At 37.6% G+C, this 20,787-nt stretch overlaps 1 protein-coding gene across 1 annotated transcript; it reads right to left on the bottom strand.

The window, feature by feature from the left end:
• Positions 1–17,645: 17,645 nt before the first annotated feature.
• Positions 17,646–19,049, bottom strand: LOC123310250. The gene has a single exon (XM_044893719.1). It carries the CDS (start codon positions 19,047–19,049, stop codon positions 17,646–17,648), a length of 1,404 nt encoding a protein of 467 aa, XP_044749654.1.
• Positions 19,050–20,787: the final 1,738 nt, after the last annotated feature.

Raw genomic sequence — 20,787 nt, forward strand, 5'->3', positions numbered from 1 at the left:
GGGAGATTATTCCTCGATGAAAATAAGAAGGGGTAGTTCCTATATAAATTTTTTTCGAAATCGACCTCCCTTCCAAGAAACAGCCTTTGGAAGGCGATGACGAGTTGACAGTTTTTAATTTTTTTTGCGGGTTCTGAAAAACACTGAGTCATAAAACTGTACAAAATATATTATGTACTGAGTGGATGTTACTCACACAATTTATTTCCCCCGAACATCAATATTTGAGGTTATGAAAGTCGAGTTATCAAAGTTCACATATAATTCGCCTATTTTGGCGGATTCTATCCGCTAGTAGTAAGAAACTGAATAAAACAGTTTCGAAAACAGCTACTTTCGATACTGATGTTTGTACGATTCAATAAATCATACCGTTAGTTCCATTGTCGGGGCGACTGCTGAAAAATTAATATAAGTATATGCACAGCCCTCTTAACAAGGGCTGTGGTATATGATATGTATATACTCTCATATCGAAATAATATGGTTTTAATGCTCTGATTGATACATAACATTAACAGATCATTCGAAGTAAAGTGTGCATTTATAAATAAATATACCATATACATAACATGCTCATTCACAATGATACATATCACAGATAATACGAAATAGATATACCATATACTTTTCATGAAAAACATTACAAATTAATGTATATGATACATAAACATTATATTATGTTTGAAAGGTATCATGTGAAGTGAGCACGTTATGTATAAATATTTATTCATAAATCCACAGTTGTATTTCAAATGTTCTGTTCAGGTTATGTAGCATCCTTCTGCATGTAATATGTTGGTTTTCTGGGGTTGCAATATGTATGACACGCTGATGTTAGGCAATTGTGTTTGCTGGGAAACGACTTGCTGAATTGATGAAAACTTAATACGTTACTCCTTGTTAGTAACAAACAAACAACAATAATGAATGACAATTGACATACTGTCACATTCCTGCATCCATCGACCGCCTTCCCCTTGCATAACAAGAAATTTAAATCCTGGGGCTACAGCCGTCCAAAATTCAATCATGAAAATAAAATAAATTACCATTTGAAGAAAGGAAATGGTGATATAGAGATGACGAGATATAGAAGTATATATATCTCGTTCACTTTCAACAAGATTCAGCTTCACCTCATTACTTTCATCCAGTGAGGACAAGGGGTAGGGGATTTACGGGGAGAGTATCGAAATCCATACGATCTGCGGTAAGGTGAACTTTATCTCAAAGTTGACCTCTGAGGTGAATATCTGATTGATTGGGTTTCAATTGTTATTACCATACCCTCAGAAAAAGAAACTATATCCGCCTTTGAGTGAGGCAATGGTATTTCCAAGAGAAATGGATCGTTAGAGAACGGCCAATAGAATTGCCACTACGCTGCCCAGACTTGACACCTTCTGACTGTTTTTCCTCTACTCTTTCGAAGTAGATGCGATGTAGAAGAATTGAAAGTAAACTGGATAACGCATGTCGAGAAATTCAAGTTGAAGTTTTTCAGAACATTAGGCATGAATTTGAAAATTTTAGGTTAAATTTCTGTACAAAATTATGGACAACATATTGAAAAACTTTTATACTTAGTGGAAATTTTTCATTATTTTCATGGCTTATTGCAACTCTTGCTACGGTAACTATTGTACTGTTTTTTTTTTAATTTTTCGAATGTACTGGTTCAGCGTAGAGAATTTTTGAAAAAGTCATGATATCTTATCTTCAAAATAAGTAACTCAACACGCCTTCTAGATTATAGATTTTATGGTAGCCTGTAATCATGCTCGCAGGGTTGATAAAAATTGATTGGAACCGACCGTATAAAATGTACCCCTACTCTACTAAAAAGATTTTGAGCGAGATCCGATATTGCTGGTGTTACTGGCCCCTTTAGAAAAACAATAGAACCGCTTTTTTGTTGTTGAAATATCAATAAGAGTTTTGAGGTCGTCATCGAGACCTTTAAATCCGATATTTCACGTGAAAATATTCAACGTCGCTGGGCCGTGATTGCTTCATTCATATTCTAGAAACGGGTTCGTGTTCGAATACCGAGTGATCATTAAAATTTTTCTATGCTCGCTCGGTAGCGCCGAGGGTCCCATACTCCACCTCGCGTCCCCGACAAATAGGGGTTCCAAACACACGATTTTTTTTTTCGAACGAAAATGGGGCTCAACATCTGTGTACCCCACTCAGCCCTGCGCATACATTTTTTGAAGCCCTAGCACACTAGGACACCCTGGGTTACACACAGCCTGGTACCCCCGGAGGGTAACATACGAGTCCGCAGCAGTGAAATCATGGGATAATAACGTTACATTATAATTAGTAATTCGTTAATTTTTCTTCTGATTATATATTTTCATTTCGAGAAAAGTATTTCTTCGAATTTATTATGTTCTCAGAATGTGGTAGAGGATGGCAATTTATTTCACCTATTCCTCTGAAGCTTACCCTCTGAAATAACAATTCGACTGGACCTTACTTTACGGACGGTGATCGATTTTGTTAGTAATTTTTTATACATCCAATTTTTTATAAGAAATCGATTGGTACCAGTTTCAACTTCGGCAAGCTCGTAGTTTAGGCGGTAACTTGATCTCGATTTTTTTAATGTTTCTCTCGCTTAAATTCAAAAATTTCTGTGAAAATGTTGAAATTTGAGTTATTAAGCTATTGTCATAGAAGTATACGAAACTAGCAGGTCGGGGGATACAAGATTTCCGGAATTTCCTGAATACCGACGATAAAAACCACTATTCTCCACTATAAGAAATTAGAATTATTCTAATAATATATCGACTTAATTAATGCTACGTTGCTACTACTATAAGGCCCGGTTGTTCAGTTGAGGATTAGGCCGAGTTTTAAGATAATCCTAAATTAACTTGACAGAACTGACTTGGAATGTCAAAATTAATCTAGGATAAACTTTAATCCCGAACTGAACAACTGGGCCTATACGTGTAGAGTTTCGGATTTTGCGAGAATCTACTACTTTTTCTTTAAAACAACAACTACGCTGAAGTAAATGTGATTGACTGTTAGCGACACAGAATATCAACCATCTAAATTCTGTAGTCCATACAATTTTTTTTAAACTCTCATTATACTATGTAGCAGTCTGCGTCTGATACTGAAATCCGTCATTTAACAAAATGGGTTGTCAGTTTATAGACTGACGAAAGCTCTTGATCTATTTATTAAATCGTTCTATAATTGGTCCTAAATTGACAGTCGTATTGTGAACAACGATATGCAGCGGATTATCTAAACAAGAAATAAATTCTGAAATGTTTCGGATCATGAGGCTAATTGAATCTTATTCGTATCATTTGTTGAACTTCATTATTCTGAATATCTTTCCTTCAATGAATGAAAATATAATATCCACCCACATAATATATATAAGAGATAATTTTCGCAAGAGTTTCAATGAAATCTGAAAATTTTCATCATTCTGGAGCATTCTGGACATCAATAATTCTCGAATCATCCATGGAATAAATTCAATTTTATCCAATATAACACGCAAAACGAAATGTTATTCGAACTCGGCATCTTGAGCAATTCGTTCCTAAAAAGCCCGAATCAGGTAGAAAATTTGGAACCCTTCATATCAGCATCAACACGTGTTTTGCAGTAAACAGATGCCGATTTCATTTTCAACGGGCAATGTAACCAGGGTCGGCGTTGGGTAATAAAGGGATGAACGTTTCTTACAACAAGAAGAATTTGAATTTTCATATGACGGTGAGGGCATTTGTTTCAAAATTTTCAGAGTACAAGAAGTATACAGGGTGTTTCACGAGTAAACAGACAAATGAAAACCGTGAATAGAGGGCATTGAGCTGTTTTCAGAATCATCCCATATACAGGGTGTCCCAAAACTAGTGAATCAAGCGTCAAACCACGATAGAGTAAACCAAATATTATATTATCGAATGACACCAACGAAAATGTACCGATTCTAAAATAATCAGGATTTTATTAAAATACCTAAAGTTGCCGATTTTCGAATTATTTTTCTAAATAACAGGGCCAGTTTGTGAAAAAGGATATCGATTTCAAATTATATTGAACTAAGATTATAGTTTTATTTCCCTTAATTGAAATTATTTTGAGTAGTAAATCGATAACCTATGTAAATGTGAATTAAAATTTTTTTATTTTCTACATGATTTTTATTACTCAGAATAAACCCCCTCTATAGGGGTGCTAATATGGGAGAAAAACGCTATCCTTAATCACAAATTGGCCTTGTGATTGAAAAAATAGTTCGGAAATCGGCAACTTTAGGTTGGGTTTTTTTCAGAAACGGTACATTTTCGCTCAACTAATGTTGGTGTCATTCGATAGTATTTGATCTACTCTATCGTGATGTATGACGTTTGATTCACTAGTTTTGGGACACCCTGCATATAGGTGCCTTCGGTTCTTCGGGGTTTCCTGAAATTTCTCGAATTTCTGTTCGGCTGTAACTCTTGAAATTCTCGATCAAGTCGACTGAAAATTTATATTTATCCTTGAGTTGTTAATTTCATTGAAACAGAGCATTAAAATTCGAAAAAAATCAGGACCGGGCTCAGTGAGGCTTTATTTCACTTCAAACTCATAAAAACACCGTGTATGTAGTTTTCAATCATAATTTTAACTTTTTCGTTATCTGCATTATAATTGTCTCAAAATGAATTAATTATTGTGTTGCCCTACCTGTTGATCATGTTCTAGAAATAATTGTTTTGGTCAGACACCTTTAAGGAATATAGCACTTCATGAAAATGTATTTAGCAATTCTTAATTGAATTTTTTTATTAAGAATATTCTGTTGAATGTGTTCAACAATTGTACCATATTCGGTCTTCAAAATGATCATTCACAATGATAAAATATTTCAAAATTGATAATACCCAAATATAGATGGAAAAACTACGCTATCTTGAAACTAAAAATTAAAACTTGATCTTCAGAATGAATCTTTTTTTCTATGGACAACTAGTTGTGTGAATGAAAACAAAGAAAGAAATCTCGGCGTGTCAGATCTGGAGATCTAGCAGTCCAATGTTGGGGTCCTACCCTTCTAATGAAATGACCTGAAATACTGATAAATACTTCTGCTGTGCAAGAATATCATCAATGTTTCAAGAAAAAATTGTAATAAGACCAGACCAATCAATAGATTTCCATAGATCTAATAATGACTATAACGGAATCAGTGAAGAATTCGAAACTGCCTTTATCATACTTATTCAACGACCCAATCATTACGTTCACTAAAAGACCAAATAAGATGAAAATCAATTCGGAAAATTACTTTAGGTCCACGTTGTCCATAAAAAGCGGTTCATTCGGAGGATATCAAGTTATAATTATTTTTTTCATGGTAGCGTAGTTTTTATTTCTATTTTTGTTCATTATCACTATTAAAGCTTATTATCAGTGTAAATGACTTATCTGAATAACCAGATATGCTATAAATATCAAAAACAAATGCAAGACATATATTGATAACGAAAAAATTCAGTTGAACATTTCCAATTCCATTTTTAGATTTCCACATTTGGTTGGCGATCATATTCCTCACATGAATGTGAATTCAATATGCAGCGCAGTTTTTTCAAGAAGCATTTCACCACCAAACAATTATTCATTAAAAATAATCCACCGATAGGGCACACCAAAGTTTCATTGATTTTGAGAAAATCAATGCAGATACCTGAAAAATTCAAAATTATGATGAAAAACTACAAACAGGGTGTTTTTCATGAGTTTAAATTTGAATATAGCCTCAATGAGTCCGGTCCTGTGTTCGTCAACTTTTAATGTTCTGTTTTATTGAAACTTATAAGTTTAAGCGGATAATGAATTTTTAGCCGAATCCAACTAAAATATTTGGAGTTATAGCCGAACGAAAATTCGGAAAATTTGAATAAACTCTTCTGTTTATCGGAAACGGAATAGGTACCTAAGACACACATATGACGTGTTTTTGAACTCAGCTCAACGCCCTCTATTCACGGTTTTCGTTTGTGAGTTTACTTGTGAAACACCCTGTGTACTGAAAAATTGCAAAAGACTCCTCGAACAATTAAGAAATGTCATTAAATCAAGGAGTTCCTTTTGATCCGCTTTGATGAAAAATGTCAATATCCAGTTATTATTATTTGGGGTGATTCATTGGAAAATGCGCATAATAAACGAAACCGAAACGCTTCTAAATCACCCATATGTATATTTATTATGGATGTATCGTTCTTCATAATCAAGGTACAGGGTTATATACTGAATCTCCCCATTTTTTTAAATTAATCATAATTTCTACCCCACACGTTTTTTCAATATTTGATTCGAATAGGTATTGTTTATCCACAGTGGGGTCTATAAAATAATAAAAGAAGTCTTATTTCAAGTTCGGCCTCAATAAAATTAATGGGTAGATTTTGAGTCGAAACAACACAAAATTTATTATTTAATGTGCAAATTGGAGAGATCTGAAAAAATGAGCCGAAAAAATGAATTGCATAACATGAAAAATATTTTCAAATCACAAGAATTGTTAAAAATGGTAGGCATCAAGTTAGGATAGAAGAGTCTTGTTTGTTATTTATCTGGAAAACATGTACCGACCTGTATATTTGAAACTCAGAGATTGATATACTCAATTTGTTCGCAATATTTATGAAACCCCCTGTATAAAGTTTTAGGGATGAGAAAGTGTGAAGGATCGATAGTTTAACAACGGGTTTCACAAAACTTTGAGACCAAATCAACGATTTGACAGTAACTCAATTTCCAGAATTCCTTTTTATTTCCGAATAGAAATAGAAACTGAGATTCATGGATTCGGAGTTTATAGATAGATCATAATTTGATGAGAGAAATATTTATTCTCCGATCATGTTTTTTGAAACCAGATTAATCGAACCAATCCTAAAAAGCCAGTATTATCGCTGAAATATCAATAATAGTTGAAAGATCCGAGACCTTCTAAAATCGATATTTCACATCGTAATATTGACGCCTCCGTGGCCGTGATGGCCTAGTTGCTCAATTCTATTCTAACAGCAGTGATTCTTCAATATTTTTCTTAGTAACGATCGGGAGCGCCGAGGGCCTCATACCAGGGAAATATGGGAGGTGCAAACAGACGACTTTTTTCGACCGAAAATGGAACTCAACACAACAATGGAACCATATTCCGAAATGAATTTCATTCAATAAAACCGTTTGTGAGATAGAATTAAAACTATAATTTTTTATGGTTTTCCAACAGCTTGTATCTTTTAAACCGAGCCGATTCGGAAAGAATAGTACAGGAAAAAGTTTTTCTTCTGACATTAAGAATCTACTGTTGAAATATTTTTACGAGTCAAAGACTTGCCCTGTATAGTTATGTGTTACACAATTGTCTCATATTATTTCTGTTGATTCGTGAAATTTTATTTACAATGGCAACTTCTAAAATATGTCCAACGCGATTAATGTCTAATCACTGAATCTGTTCATGTTCATGCGCAAACTGTCATAAGTCATATCCTAAACAGCAAAATTTTATATTATTAATGCATTTCATTGTTTTTATCTCGAAAACTTTCACGTTTCATATTCAATCATAAGATATCGAAGTCATGTTAATGTGAATACATTCAATTTTTCGAACTTTGTCTGATATCAAAAATTCATAAAAGAATAAGACCTTATATGGGACAACTTTCAGTGGTACCACGTGGCACGTACCTACTGAAGCCTAATTAAGGTTCTTTCTAAAAAGCGAAAGAATTAATTATTCCAAATGAGGATAAATGAGTCCAGCCCTGGAGTATTGAAATAATTCATATCTCGGAATGTATCAATAATAACCTCCCAAGTTTTATAAAATTCCGTCGATAAGTTTGTCTTGAATGATGTAAATGATGTTCTCAGTATTTCCATCCCTAATAGCACACAACGTCCTTGGGATGTACAATTCATGTCCATTTAACGTCGGAACGTCCATGGACTTGATTTGTATGTCCTTTGGATGTCTGTTTTCGGACAGTTTTAGGACATCCACGATATATATCCATTGTTAGTCCAATTTATGTACAATGTCCGTATCGGATATCCATTGGATGCCCGTGATGGACATAATAAGGACTATATGACATATGTCCGTAACATATAGTCCCGAAATAGTCCCTGACTGACTTAATACAGGCAATGTCAAAAATATGTCCTTACTGGATATCCATTAGGTGTCCGTGATGAGCATAGTACATACCATATAACTTATACATATATATTACATGGTCCGTATAACGTCCATCACGTACACCTAGTGGATATCCGGTAGGGACATCTTTTGAATGTCCATACCGGATATTCACTAGTAGTCCGTAATGGACGTAATATGGGCCAAATATCATGTATATATTACATGGCCCGTATAACGTCCATCACGTACACCTAGTGGATATCCGGTAGGGACATCTTTTGAATGTCCATACCGGATATTCACTAGTAGTCCGTAATGAACGTAATATGGACCAAATAACATATACACATTACATGGTCCGTATAACGTCCATCACGTACACCTAGTGGATATCCGGTAGGGACATCTTTTGAATGTCCATACCGGATATTCACTAGTAGTCCGTAATGAACGTAATATGGACCAAATAACATATACACATTACATGGTCCGTATAACGTCCATCACGGACACCTAGTGGATATCTGGTAAGGACATCTTTTGAATGTCCATAAAGGATATTCACTAGGAGTCTGTAATGGACGTAATATGGACCAAATAATACTTACATGTATATCAATGAATACCAAAATTTTATATTATTTTTCGCTAAACTCCATTTTTCCGTTTTGTAGTATATTATGAATATCTTATGAATATTATATTATGAATATCGTTATGATGAACGAAGACTAAATACTTGAGTAATTACTATTATAAAATAATCTATGTTTGAGTTTTAAGACTTTAGTTTTTATTATATGGTATTTCTGTATTAATCGACTACTATTCCATAAATCAGTCAACAATATAATGAATATGTTCCTACAAGTTGTTATTTCGTTAGTCTCGGTAGCTAGGACGGTTGCAGCGAAGACTCAGTAATGCGATGTCCCCACATACTCGCGAGTTTGAATCCGGGCCAAGTGTAAAAACTTTCTAGTAAGTATGGATGGAAATGCACAACACAGAAAATAACACACCTGCGTCTGATGGTAAGACATTGGTTTCTAGGAAATTAAAAGGCTAATAGGCAACGTGCCTTGGTAAATTTTTGCACCGTTGAGATAGCTAATGATGGTCCCAACGGGACATCCATTGGACGTCTGCAATGGACGTCCGGATTCGGTTCAAAGTTGTGACATTTGTGCTTCCCTCGTATTTCCATAGAACGTCCATTGTACCAGAAATGGACGTCCCATGGATGTCCGTAATGTCCGAAGAAAACGTCCTATGGACGTCCATAGGACTACTTTGTGCTATTAGGGATGGATTCAAAGGCGGTTCGGAGTGATTTAAGGGAGGGGGAAATATGCTTAGAATAAAGAATCAAATCATAAGTATTCTATGTTCTGATGGAATAAGTGATTGAAGAGGGGGGGCTTCGAAATTCTGTAGGGTATTTGTTGTATTTTTTTGTAAATGTAACTTAAAGGGGGAGACATATACCCGCCTATAGTCTCTTCTCTACTCGCATATTGAACTGATGAGGCCGATACTAATGAAAATCCATAATTAAACTTCAAACTAAATTACATGATTTTCAATATGTTGAGTTTTTAAACACTAAAGTGTTAGTGGTTAAAAACTCAACTATTCTATGTATTCCGATAAAATTAATAAAAGTGAGTATATATGACGTTATTTCTCTCGATAACATTAAGGGTGCGCCTACTTCCACTTTCTAATGGCGAAAACAGACGTAGGCACCGAAAAAGATACACTACACCCGTAAAACTGTGCGCTCTTTGTTTGTTTCCGGTACCCGAAAATGTGTACTTAGGCCATAAAAATGACGTCCAAACACATAATCCACAAGGTCGTTCTAATGTCGAATGTGTTGTACCAATGGAGGCTACCCTCCATAGTTGTACCTATGTCTGTTCTTGCCATAAAAGAGAGTTGAAGTGCTGTCATGAACGTGAAGTTATAAAATTGACCTCTTCAGGCAGACTAATCGAACTCACGACTTTTCGATTACCGATCAAGCTCTTTTGACGGGTAATCAAGAGGTCGTGGGTTCAATTCCCGCCCGTCCAGAAACTTTTTTGTTTTCAGTAATTTGTCTGCACTCCATTAAATTGTCCTCGTATTTCCCTCACAGACATTAATTCCCTCATTGAATGAATGGAATTTCCATATCAACGTCAATAATATATTTACGGTTGAAGGGGGTGAAACGGGAGATGAAAAGCAAGAAAACTACATTACAATTTGTCAGTTATAATTTTGCTTCAACTGATAGTTTTTCAAAATCTTAAAATATATAATAACCTACCCACATTCTCAGCAAAATGTCAACGCAGGGAAAAATCACCATGGAAATCTTCAAATACCACCGTGATCTGATCACATAATTCATTCCTTACAACTGTGTGCACAATTACTATACTTCATACATTTTGGGGACGTTTTGCACCGTATAAGCTGTATAAGTTGTATAAGTCGTATAAAGTGTATAAGTTATACGCGTCCCCAAACTGTAGGATTGACATATATATATATATATATATATATATATATATATATATATATATATATATATATATATATATATATATATATATATATATATATATATATATATATATATATATATATATATATATATGTTTATGTACTATCAGAGTCTATAAAAAAAATAATACGAGTAATTTTAAGGGTTTAACGACTCTTTTGTGCAAAGGAAATACTCTTTTTTCTCAACCAAGCTTTCGCAATTATTTTATTGCTTCTTCAGGGTTTCTACAATATAAAATACAATATATATATATATATATATATATATATATATATATATATATATATATATATATATATATATATATATATATATATATATATATATATATATATATATATATATATATATATATATGTTTATGTACTATCAGAGTCTATAAAAAAAATAATACGAGTAATTTTAAGGGTTTAACGACTCTTTTGTGCAAAGGAAATACTCTTTTTTCTCAACCAAGCTTTCGCAATTATTTTATTGCTTCTTCAGGGTTTCTACAATATAAAATACAAAGATCAATTTAATATAAAAACATTTCTCTTTTAAATTACCGAAAGTGAGGTTAAACGTTTCACTGACTTCAACAACGCATAACATACTTCGACTACAAGTAGTACAGACAGAACTTATATGTATGTAACTTATATGTGGCACTTCGAGGAATTCCCCAAAGTGACCACTTGTTCCTCGAAGTGACCGTTCTGTATATGATTTGTTCCCCGAACTGACCGCAACGCATACATAGTGTAACCAGTCCGGCCCTTGCGGTCGGACCTTTCGAGAAACAGAGCGGTCGAGAAATTCCAGAATAACCGCGAATCTACCTGAATGTTTCCGGCGCCTATATAAGCCCAGCGGAGAAGCAGGTAGTAAGTACAAGTACAGTTACAGTGCAAGCGACTAGTGGGAATAAACAAGAGTGCAAATAAATAGTAGTGTAATAGTTAGTTTGTGAGTTATATGTGTATTAAGTGTAAATAAATAATTTTAATCAGTCGGACGTTTTAATCAAGCGAAGAAAACGTTACATTGGTGTCAGGTGTGGGGTTCAACATCGCTCGAATTAAATAAATAATTTTGGATATTTGGAGTTCATGCCAGTGACCACAAGACTGCAGAACGCGATGGAGACTCAAGCGGTAATGGACTTTTTTGAGAAAATTAAATGAGAAAATGGACGAGAATTCTTGTAAGTTGGAAGAAAATTCTCGAAAATTGAATGAGAAAATGGACCAGATTAAGGAAAATTGTAATGATGTGGTGAGTCAACTTACAGATAAATTGGATAAGAAACAGGAAACCATAAATGAAAAATTTGAAAAAGTAGACGAGAAGTTTGATATAGTGAACGAGAAATTTTACGAAGTTTATGAAAGTGTTCATGGAAAGTTTGACAAAGTTTATGAAAGAGTTGATGAAAAGTTTGACAAAGTTTATGACGACGTTAATGGAAAATTGGAGGAAATGGCAGGAATAATTGAACATCATTCCAAATTGATAGATTCCTTGAAAAAAATGTCAAACAGAACAGATATTCTGGCTTCAACACCCTACAGCACAGCGAAAGCGGAAAATGACGGCGAAGGTAGTAGAATGAAGATCAAGCCTCCAACTTTTGATGGAAAAATACCCTGGTCAACTTACCAAAAACAGTTTGAAGCTGCTGCGCTGGCAAACAATTGGAACGATAACGAAAAAGCCACGGCATTAATAATAGCTCTACGAGGAGAGGCGCTCAACATTCTGCAAACGATTCCGGAGAGCCAACAAGCCTGTTACGAAGTTCTTACATCGAAACTTCAGATGAGATATGGTGATGCTCATCTACAACAAGTATACCATGCACAAATAAAGAATCGAGTGCAGAAAACAGGGGAAAATCTCCAAGAGTTTGAAGCTGATGTGGCGAGATTAGTCAGGCTGGCTTATCCATCTGCTCCAGATAGCTTCCTGGAACAGCTATCAATCCAGACATTCGTGGACGGGATAAAGGATAGCGAAATACAACAAGCCCTGAGACTAGCACGCCCTAGAACCATAGATGATGCCTTAGCCCAGGCTTTGGAAATAGAGGCAGCGAAGCAAGCGTCGCATAGAGGACACCTTCGTGTAAGACAAGTCCAAGAAACAGACCGATCTATTGAGGACATTGTCAGAGAACAAATCCGCAGAATATAACAAACTAGGAAAAAGGATACTGTGTGCTGGAACTGCAACAAAAGTGGGCATTTCAAGCGAAACTGTCCAGAATTGGAAAAAGAGTCGCAGCAGGGAAACTAAAAGGGGTCGGTGATAAGGGGCATAAATCGACCCAAGCCAAAAATGCCCCCGAAGTGATAATCCGAGGAATAATGTCTAAGGATTTATCAAGCATAGTTATCCCTGGAAAGATAAATGATCGAAATGTGAAAATCGAAATGTGGTAGACACTGGCTCGACCAAAACCATTGTGCGTCCAGAAATTGCTGAAGGATTGGAGATTCGCCCAGTTAGGATCAAACTTCGAACTGCGTCTGGACAAGAAATACCGACTTATGGATCGATCGTCTCCACTATTGAATTAGGAAACACATCAGTTAACCACGAAGTTCTGGTAGCTGGAATCACGAAAGAAGTTATTCTGGGATTGGACCTTGTTAAGAAGCTTGGATGCCAATTGGATTTGAAGAGTGACGTACTTCGGCTAGGAAGTGAAGAGATTCCATTCAATGATGTGGAGGACAAGATATATCGGATTCGACTGACCGAGGACATCACGTTGCCAGGGCGAACTGAAGGCATAGTGACTGGTAGATGTGACGATGTAACGAGGAGTGGCTGCGTGAGAGTAATTGAGCCCTCTGACGATACAACCTTAGCTAAAGGACTACTACTTGGAAAGACCTTGGTAAGGGTAAGAGACAGCATTCCCATCCGATTGCTAAATGTCAACATGTTTCCAGTCACCCTGAAGAAGGATATCTTGATTGGACGTGGTGTACCTGTGTACCATATTTCGGGTGGGATAAGTACTGCAGAAGTCTCAAAATCGCAAAGCAATTCTGAAGAACTGGTGTCCTTCCTCACTTCAAAATGTCAAGAGCTCGACCGATACCAACTACTCGAAGTGAGAAAATTGGTTCAAACGTTCTCCGACGTTTTTGCTACGGACGGAAAAGCAGGGAAGACTGATGTTGTGCAGCATAAAATCAATACTGGTGATGCACAACCTATCCGACAGCATCCTAGACGTCTTCCTCTGGCAAAAAGGGAAGAAGCTGAAAGGATTATTGAAGACATGGCGAGAGAAGGTGTAATCGAACCGTCAGATAGCCCCTGGACATCGCCCGTAGTATTAGTGAAGAAGAAGGATGGAACTACTAGATTCTGCGTAGACTATAGGCAGCTCAATCAGGCCACGAAAAAGGACAGCTATCCCTTACCGAGAATTGACGATGCCCTGGACACACTCTCGGGATCACGTTGGTTTTCCACCTTGGATCTGAAGAGTGGATATTGGCAGGTTGGCTTGGATCCAAAGGATAAAGAAAAAACTGCCTTCAGTATTGGAACAGGTCTGTGGCAGTTTAAAGTTATGCCTTTCGGTCTATGTAATGCTCCTGCCACATTTGAACGTCTGATGGAGACAATATTGAGAGGACTCTCCTGGAAAACTTGTCTGGTGTATCTGGATGATGTGATAGTGGTGGGAAAATCATTCCAAGATCACCTACACAACCTATCCGAGGTTTTCCAGCGACTTCGCGATGCCAACCTAAAGCTTAGTCCTAAAAAGTGTAATCTGTTTCGAACAGAAGTGAAATATTTGGGACACGTAGTTTCACGGGGAGGTGTGAAAGTTGATCCGGATAAGATCAAGGCAGTGCAGGAATGGCCTATACCGAAAGACAAGAGTGAGTTGCGGAGTTTCTTAGGCCTTTGCACTTATTATAGAAGATTTGTATCTGGTTTTGCCAACGTTGCCAAGCCACTGACGAAATTGACGGAAGATGGACAGGAGTACATATGGACCGATGATTGCGCTGAAGCCTTCGAACGATTGAAAAAGGCTCTGGTCACAGCTCCAGTTCTGAGTTACGCAAGGGCTGAAGGTAAATTTGTGCTCGACACCGACGCCAGTAATACAGCCATTGGCGGCGTTCTATCGCAAGTCCAGGATGGACAGGAAAGAGTCATCGGGTACTTCAGCAAGGTGTTGTCCAAACCAGAACGGAATTATTGCGTGACCAGGAGGGAACTTTTAGCAGTCATCAAGTCCGTAGAACATTTCTACAAATATTTGTACGGAAGGAAATTCTTACTAAGAACGGACCATGCTGCTTTGAAATGGCTCCTGAGTTTCAAGAACCCGGAAGGACAAGTGGCTAGATGGATTGAGAGGCTGCAAGAGTATGACTTTGACACTGAACACAGAGCGGGGACTAGCCATCGCAATGCAGACGCGTTATCTAGAAGACCTTGTCCCGAGAATTGCAGCCATTGTTCGCGCCTGGAAGAAAAGATCGATTTAAGGCGGACCACCGTAATCGAAGACGACTGGCTACCTGAAGAAATTCAAAGAACACAAGAGGAAGATAACGACTTGAAAGTAATCCTGAGTTGGAAGAAGAGCGGTAGACGACCTACTTGGGAAGAAGTATCCAGACTGAGCCAGAATGTAAAGTCGTATTGGGCACAATGGGAAACATTGAAGATTGATGGAGGTCTTCTGAAACGTTGTTGGGAAAATGAAGATGGAACTGAGCAGAGACTTCAGTTGATTGTGCCAAAGAGCCGTGTGACAGACATTCTGACCAGACTACATAATGGAACTTCAGGTGGACATTTCGGGATAACCAAGACGTTGGAAAAAGTCAGGCAGCGATTTTATTGGCTAAATTGTAAGAGAGACGTTAAAGATTGGTGTAGAAGATGCAAGGTTTGTGCTGCTGCTAACGGACCTTATGGTAAAGGGAAAGCACCAATGAGGCAATATAACGTCGGATCCCCCATGGAACGAGTAGCTATCGACATCGCTGGCCCCTTTCCCGAAACAGACCATGGAAACAAGTACATTTTGGTAGCGATGGACTATTTCACGAAATGGGTGGAAGCCTACGGTATTCCTAATCAAGAGGCAAGTACGGTAGCTGATAAATTGGTCAGAGAATTCTTCTGCAGATTTGGAATACCTCTGGAGCTGCATTGTGATCAAGGCCGAAATTTTGAATCGAAGTTATTCCAAGAAGTATGCAGCAAATTGGGAATTCACAAAACAAGGACTACACCACTTCACCCACAATCAGACGGCATGGTCGAACGAATGAATCGGACCATGGGAAAACATCTAGCCAAAGTAGTTTCTGATCACCAGCGGGATTGGGATGAATATTTACATCTATTCACCATGGCATATAGATCTTCGGTTCAAGAATCTACCAAGGAAACTCCAACCAGTATAATGTTCGGCCGAGAAATAAGACTGCCTTGCGACTTAGAGTTTGGATGTAAGCCTGGAGAAGACGTAGCTGGGGAGGACTACGTTAGTAAATTAAGGAACAAGCTGGATTACATTCATGGCAAGGTGCGCAATCAAATGCAGCAAGCAAGTGACCGAATGAAAATGCGCTACGACATCAAGGCTATTGAAGGTGGATTCACCACTGGGGATCTGGTGTGGCTACATAATCCACAAAGGAAGAAAGGTTTTTCACCAAAGCTGCAGAGACAGTGGGAGGGACCGTATGAAATAATCAAGAGGATAAATGATGTAGTTTACCGGATAAGGAAGCTCCCCAGAGGAAAACCAAAGGTTGTCCATTTCAACCGATTAGCCCCGTACGCGCAGGACGAAGAAGAAGTACGTCTTGTGGAAGCCCCGATGCAAGGTAGCAGTGATTACCAGAAGTTTATGGATTGTTATGGTGAGACACGCGTTGCACGGTTCGGCGTTACACAGGAAGTACATCAAGATCTCTTTACCGTGTCTAAGGAATACTCTCTCGCTCATTGCGTAGCGGAGGACCTTCGTATGAACAAAGGAATAGCAAGAGTATTCAGAAATAAATTTGGACGTCAGGAACAACTATTGCGACAGCAGCCAAGAATCGGAAAAGTTTTGAAATTGAAGGCTGAAGGTCGGTTCATTTATCACCTAGTCACGAAGCAACATTCCTATCAGAAGCCAACCTATCAGAATCTATGGACGGCACTGCATAGCTTGAAAGAAGACCTTCAACGCTTTGGGGTTAGGAAATTAGCTGTTCCCAAGCTCGGTTGTGGATTGGACCAGCTAAATTGGCGAGTTGTGCGAAGCATGCTGGAGGTGGTATTTCAGGGGACTGGTATAAGGATCCTGGTGTGCAGTTTCAACCCAAAGCAGGCCAGGGAGCCTGGAAAAACTGTGGAGTGCTACTTCCATCAGAATGGCTGCTGTAGGAATGGTGATGAGTGCAAGTTTCGCCACGGTCCTCGGAGGAATTCACTAAATCTGTTCTGGGACAGAACAGGCTTAAGGAGGGGACAGTGTAACCAGTCCGGCCCTTGCGGTCGGACCTTTCGAGAAACAGAGCGGTCGAGAAATTCCAGAATAACCGCGAATCTACCTGAATGTTTCCGGCGCCTATATAAGCCCAGCGGAGGAGCAGGTAGTAAGTACAAGTACAGTTACAGTGCAAGCGACTAGTGGGAATAAACAAGAGTGCAAATAAATAGTAGTGTAATAGTTAGTTTGTGAGTTATATGTGTATTAAGTGTAAATAAATAATTTTAATCAGTCGGACGTTTTAATCAAGCGAAGAAAACGTTACAATATATATATATATATATATATATTTTTTTTTTTTTAATTTCACACGACTGTGGTCCACTATCCAGAAAGTTCGGGCCGCAGCCAAGAACCTTCTTTGATCGTCAATGGGGATATATTGCTTGTCTGATGATCCCAACCGTCCCCAGGATCACCGCTTTTTGCATCCAAAGAATTGTGTTGGCTGGTAATTGTATTTCCTTGACATGTTCTGTTGTTTTTCTGTGCACCAACCCATTGCAGCTTATGATCAATGGTTTAATTTCCACCTTTTCCAGGCGCCACATATTCTTTATCTCTTTCGCTAATGGCTCGTATTTTGCGATTTTTTCTCCGTATGCCTTGGAAAGGTTTTGATCTAGAGGCACAGCAAAATCTATGATATATGCCTTCTTATCCTTCTTTGACCACACCACCATATCCGGTCTGTTGTGCTCTACTCCTCGATCGGTGATAATGCTTAAATCCCAGTAGACTTTGGTGGTTTCGTTTTCCAGGATAGTCTGCGGTGCGTATATGTGGTGTGGGATGAAATGTGGGAGTAGTTGCTCCCTCAGGCACAGCGACTGATGCACGACCTTCCCCATATTGTCATGGCGTCCAAGGTATTTGGTGCCGGCTATTGTGGAGCATCCAGATGACAAGTGCTGCACAGTTTCCTCGGCTTTATCGCAGAGTCTACATTTTGTTGTTTGTACCTGTTGTTTCATAATATGCTTAGTGTAGACTCGTGTTGGCACGACTTGATCCTGAATCGCCAGGAATGTTCCTTCTGTTTGGGGAAAAAGGTAACCTTGCGTCAGGTAAGTACTCGAGCTCAGCTTATCTACATCAGACTGGTTCAGGCTTGCGAAGAATCTTCCGTGCAGAGGTTTTGTCTGCCAGTTTTGCTTCAATATCTCCTTGAAGTCTTCGATTTCAGGTTCATGCGTGCTGGTTTCTCCCGAGGAGGGGTAGCGTTGTGAAGCCACCCATTTTTGGATTGGTGTGATTCCTGTCTGGAAGTAGTTCTTAATCTTCTTCTCTTCTTTCAGGTATATGTCCTGCAAATTACTTAGTCCTCGACCTCCTTCTTTACGTGGCAGATAGAGCCTTTCAATAGCGGAATTCGGGTGAAGCGTACCATATTGCGTGAGGATTGATCTGATCTTTCTGTCTAGTTTCTCAAGATCTGATTTCGACCAGATGAGAATTCCAGCAGTATACGCGAACACTGGCACAGCCCAGATGTTGATGGCCTCCATTTTGTTTTTTGCCGACAATTGGGTGTTCATGATGCGGCGGACTCTCCTTATGAGCTCCCTCTCTGTTTCCATCTTATTTTCCTGCTGTCTGATCTCGAATGTTTGCTGAATACCCAAGTACTTGTATCTTTCTTCCTGTCCCAGTATTGGCACTGTCCGACCGTCCGACAGTTCAACATTCTCCCCCTCAGCCAGTCTGCCACGCCTCACATTTACCACTGCACATTTTTCGAGGCCAAATATCATGCCTATGATATTTGGCATATAGGCATATATATGCCTATATATATATATATATATATATATATATATATATATGACCAACGTTGAGTTCCAAGACATTTTGTACATATGGAAAGAGCATATATAACCGATTGTATATCGGTTGATTTTACCATATATTAGTTCGAGAAAGCTTTGGGTACATCAAACTCAATATACTAATTGTTGTTTAACTTTTATATCAATTTTTGCATGCAATGTCTAGTTCCAAGACCTTGCCTAAAAAAGTTGTTCAATGTTGATTGCCTAGATTTCCTCATTTTAAATAATTATACATGGTGGACATGTGTTGATTATATGTCCTGAAGTAATAAACTTAGTAGAAAATGTTAGGATACGAAATTTCTCCTACTATGAAAAAAATTAAGAATTAATTATTTACTTTAAAGTCCTAACCACCCAAGGTTCCTTTCTTCAACGGCCTTAGGTACCTTTTTATTATTGAATATTTAAATTTTCGTCACAATTCTGATTGGTATTGATTAAGCTTATCTTATTTCAAATCAATTAGTTTCCGAGATAACGAATTCCAAAAATTACTCATCGCATGTCCGGCTTCAAAAAAATAATTAGGTAGGCTCCGTGTCGAAACAACACCCTGTATATCATTATACATAATTTTCAAAACGAGCCTCTATTACACATGCTCTGTAAGTACGTGACTGTCCGCTCAACATTTGCAACCCCTTTTTCAACTACATTTGATTTCTACCGATTGCCCTGAACCTGAAACGTGTAGCAAATCTTCAGATTCGGTGACAGTACAATGTACAATTATCTTCGTGTGATGGAAAGACTCGGTTAGTTCAACTTAGTATATGGTGACTTGATCAGTCTTTTCTCATAACTGCCTCAATTAAGGTATCAAATGAAATGAAGGAGCTCGGATAGTAAAATTTAGTGAGCCACGAAAAAACCAAATCGAAGATGGACGCGCCATAAGATGGCGTTTTACATAGTCCATTTTCACAACTCCATCGTCATTTCCCAATGACGATCTGAATATTTTATTCTCACAACTCGCTCAGTTTTGGTATATACAGGGTGAGTCAAAAATGTGTACCGAGCTTTCTGGGGGTTATAGTACATTGAAAAGTAAGTATAGTCTGATATAAACTCCTAGTCCAAAATGCATATTGAGGTAGATATATCCTTCCAAAGTTGATAAAATTAATTTCTCCGCATAACTGTTAAACGGTTGAAATTTCGTGCATAAATGTATGTTGTTGAAATACATTTTTTTATTACACTTCTATATTTCTGTCTGATATTGTTAGAAAGGGTGTTCTTAGAGGGTGAATCATAATTTTTATGGTAATTCTTTCGTTGTATTCGTTTTGTTGAAAAAAATAGATGCATTCGGTGGAGCGAAGAAAATTACATGAAAAAGGTACTCTTCTCCAAATACAAAAAATCGAACCGTTTTCGAGATATTTGAGTTCTTGTTGTCACATGATGTCAGCAGATTCATTCATCGCGAGATCTATCGATGACGATGTTTTAGCAGGCCATGAACAATTCTGTTCTGAATTTTGTCGATGATATAATCATCTCTGCATAAAACTTACAGCAGCATTTGCTTTTCCGAAGCACTCGCCAAGCATCAAAGGATATCAGTTTGTTCAGAGAACGAATAACATCCCATTTCTTAAAATTCCAGTTGAAAATAGCAAAAAATAAGCAGAAAAACCACACGAGAAATTAACTACAACAATTTTCG

This window comes from Coccinella septempunctata, chromosome 3, assembly GCF_907165205.1.
Source record: "Coccinella septempunctata chromosome 3, icCocSept1.1, whole genome shotgun sequence".
Taxonomy (NCBI): domain Eukaryota; kingdom Metazoa; phylum Arthropoda; class Insecta; order Coleoptera; family Coccinellidae; genus Coccinella; species Coccinella septempunctata.

Bases quoted from the DNA above. Each gene is read 5' to 3' on its own strand.
- LOC123310250 (XM_044893719.1), bottom strand. From the start codon at position 19,049: ATGCCAAATATCATAGGCATGATATTTGGCCTCGAAAAATGTGCAGTG.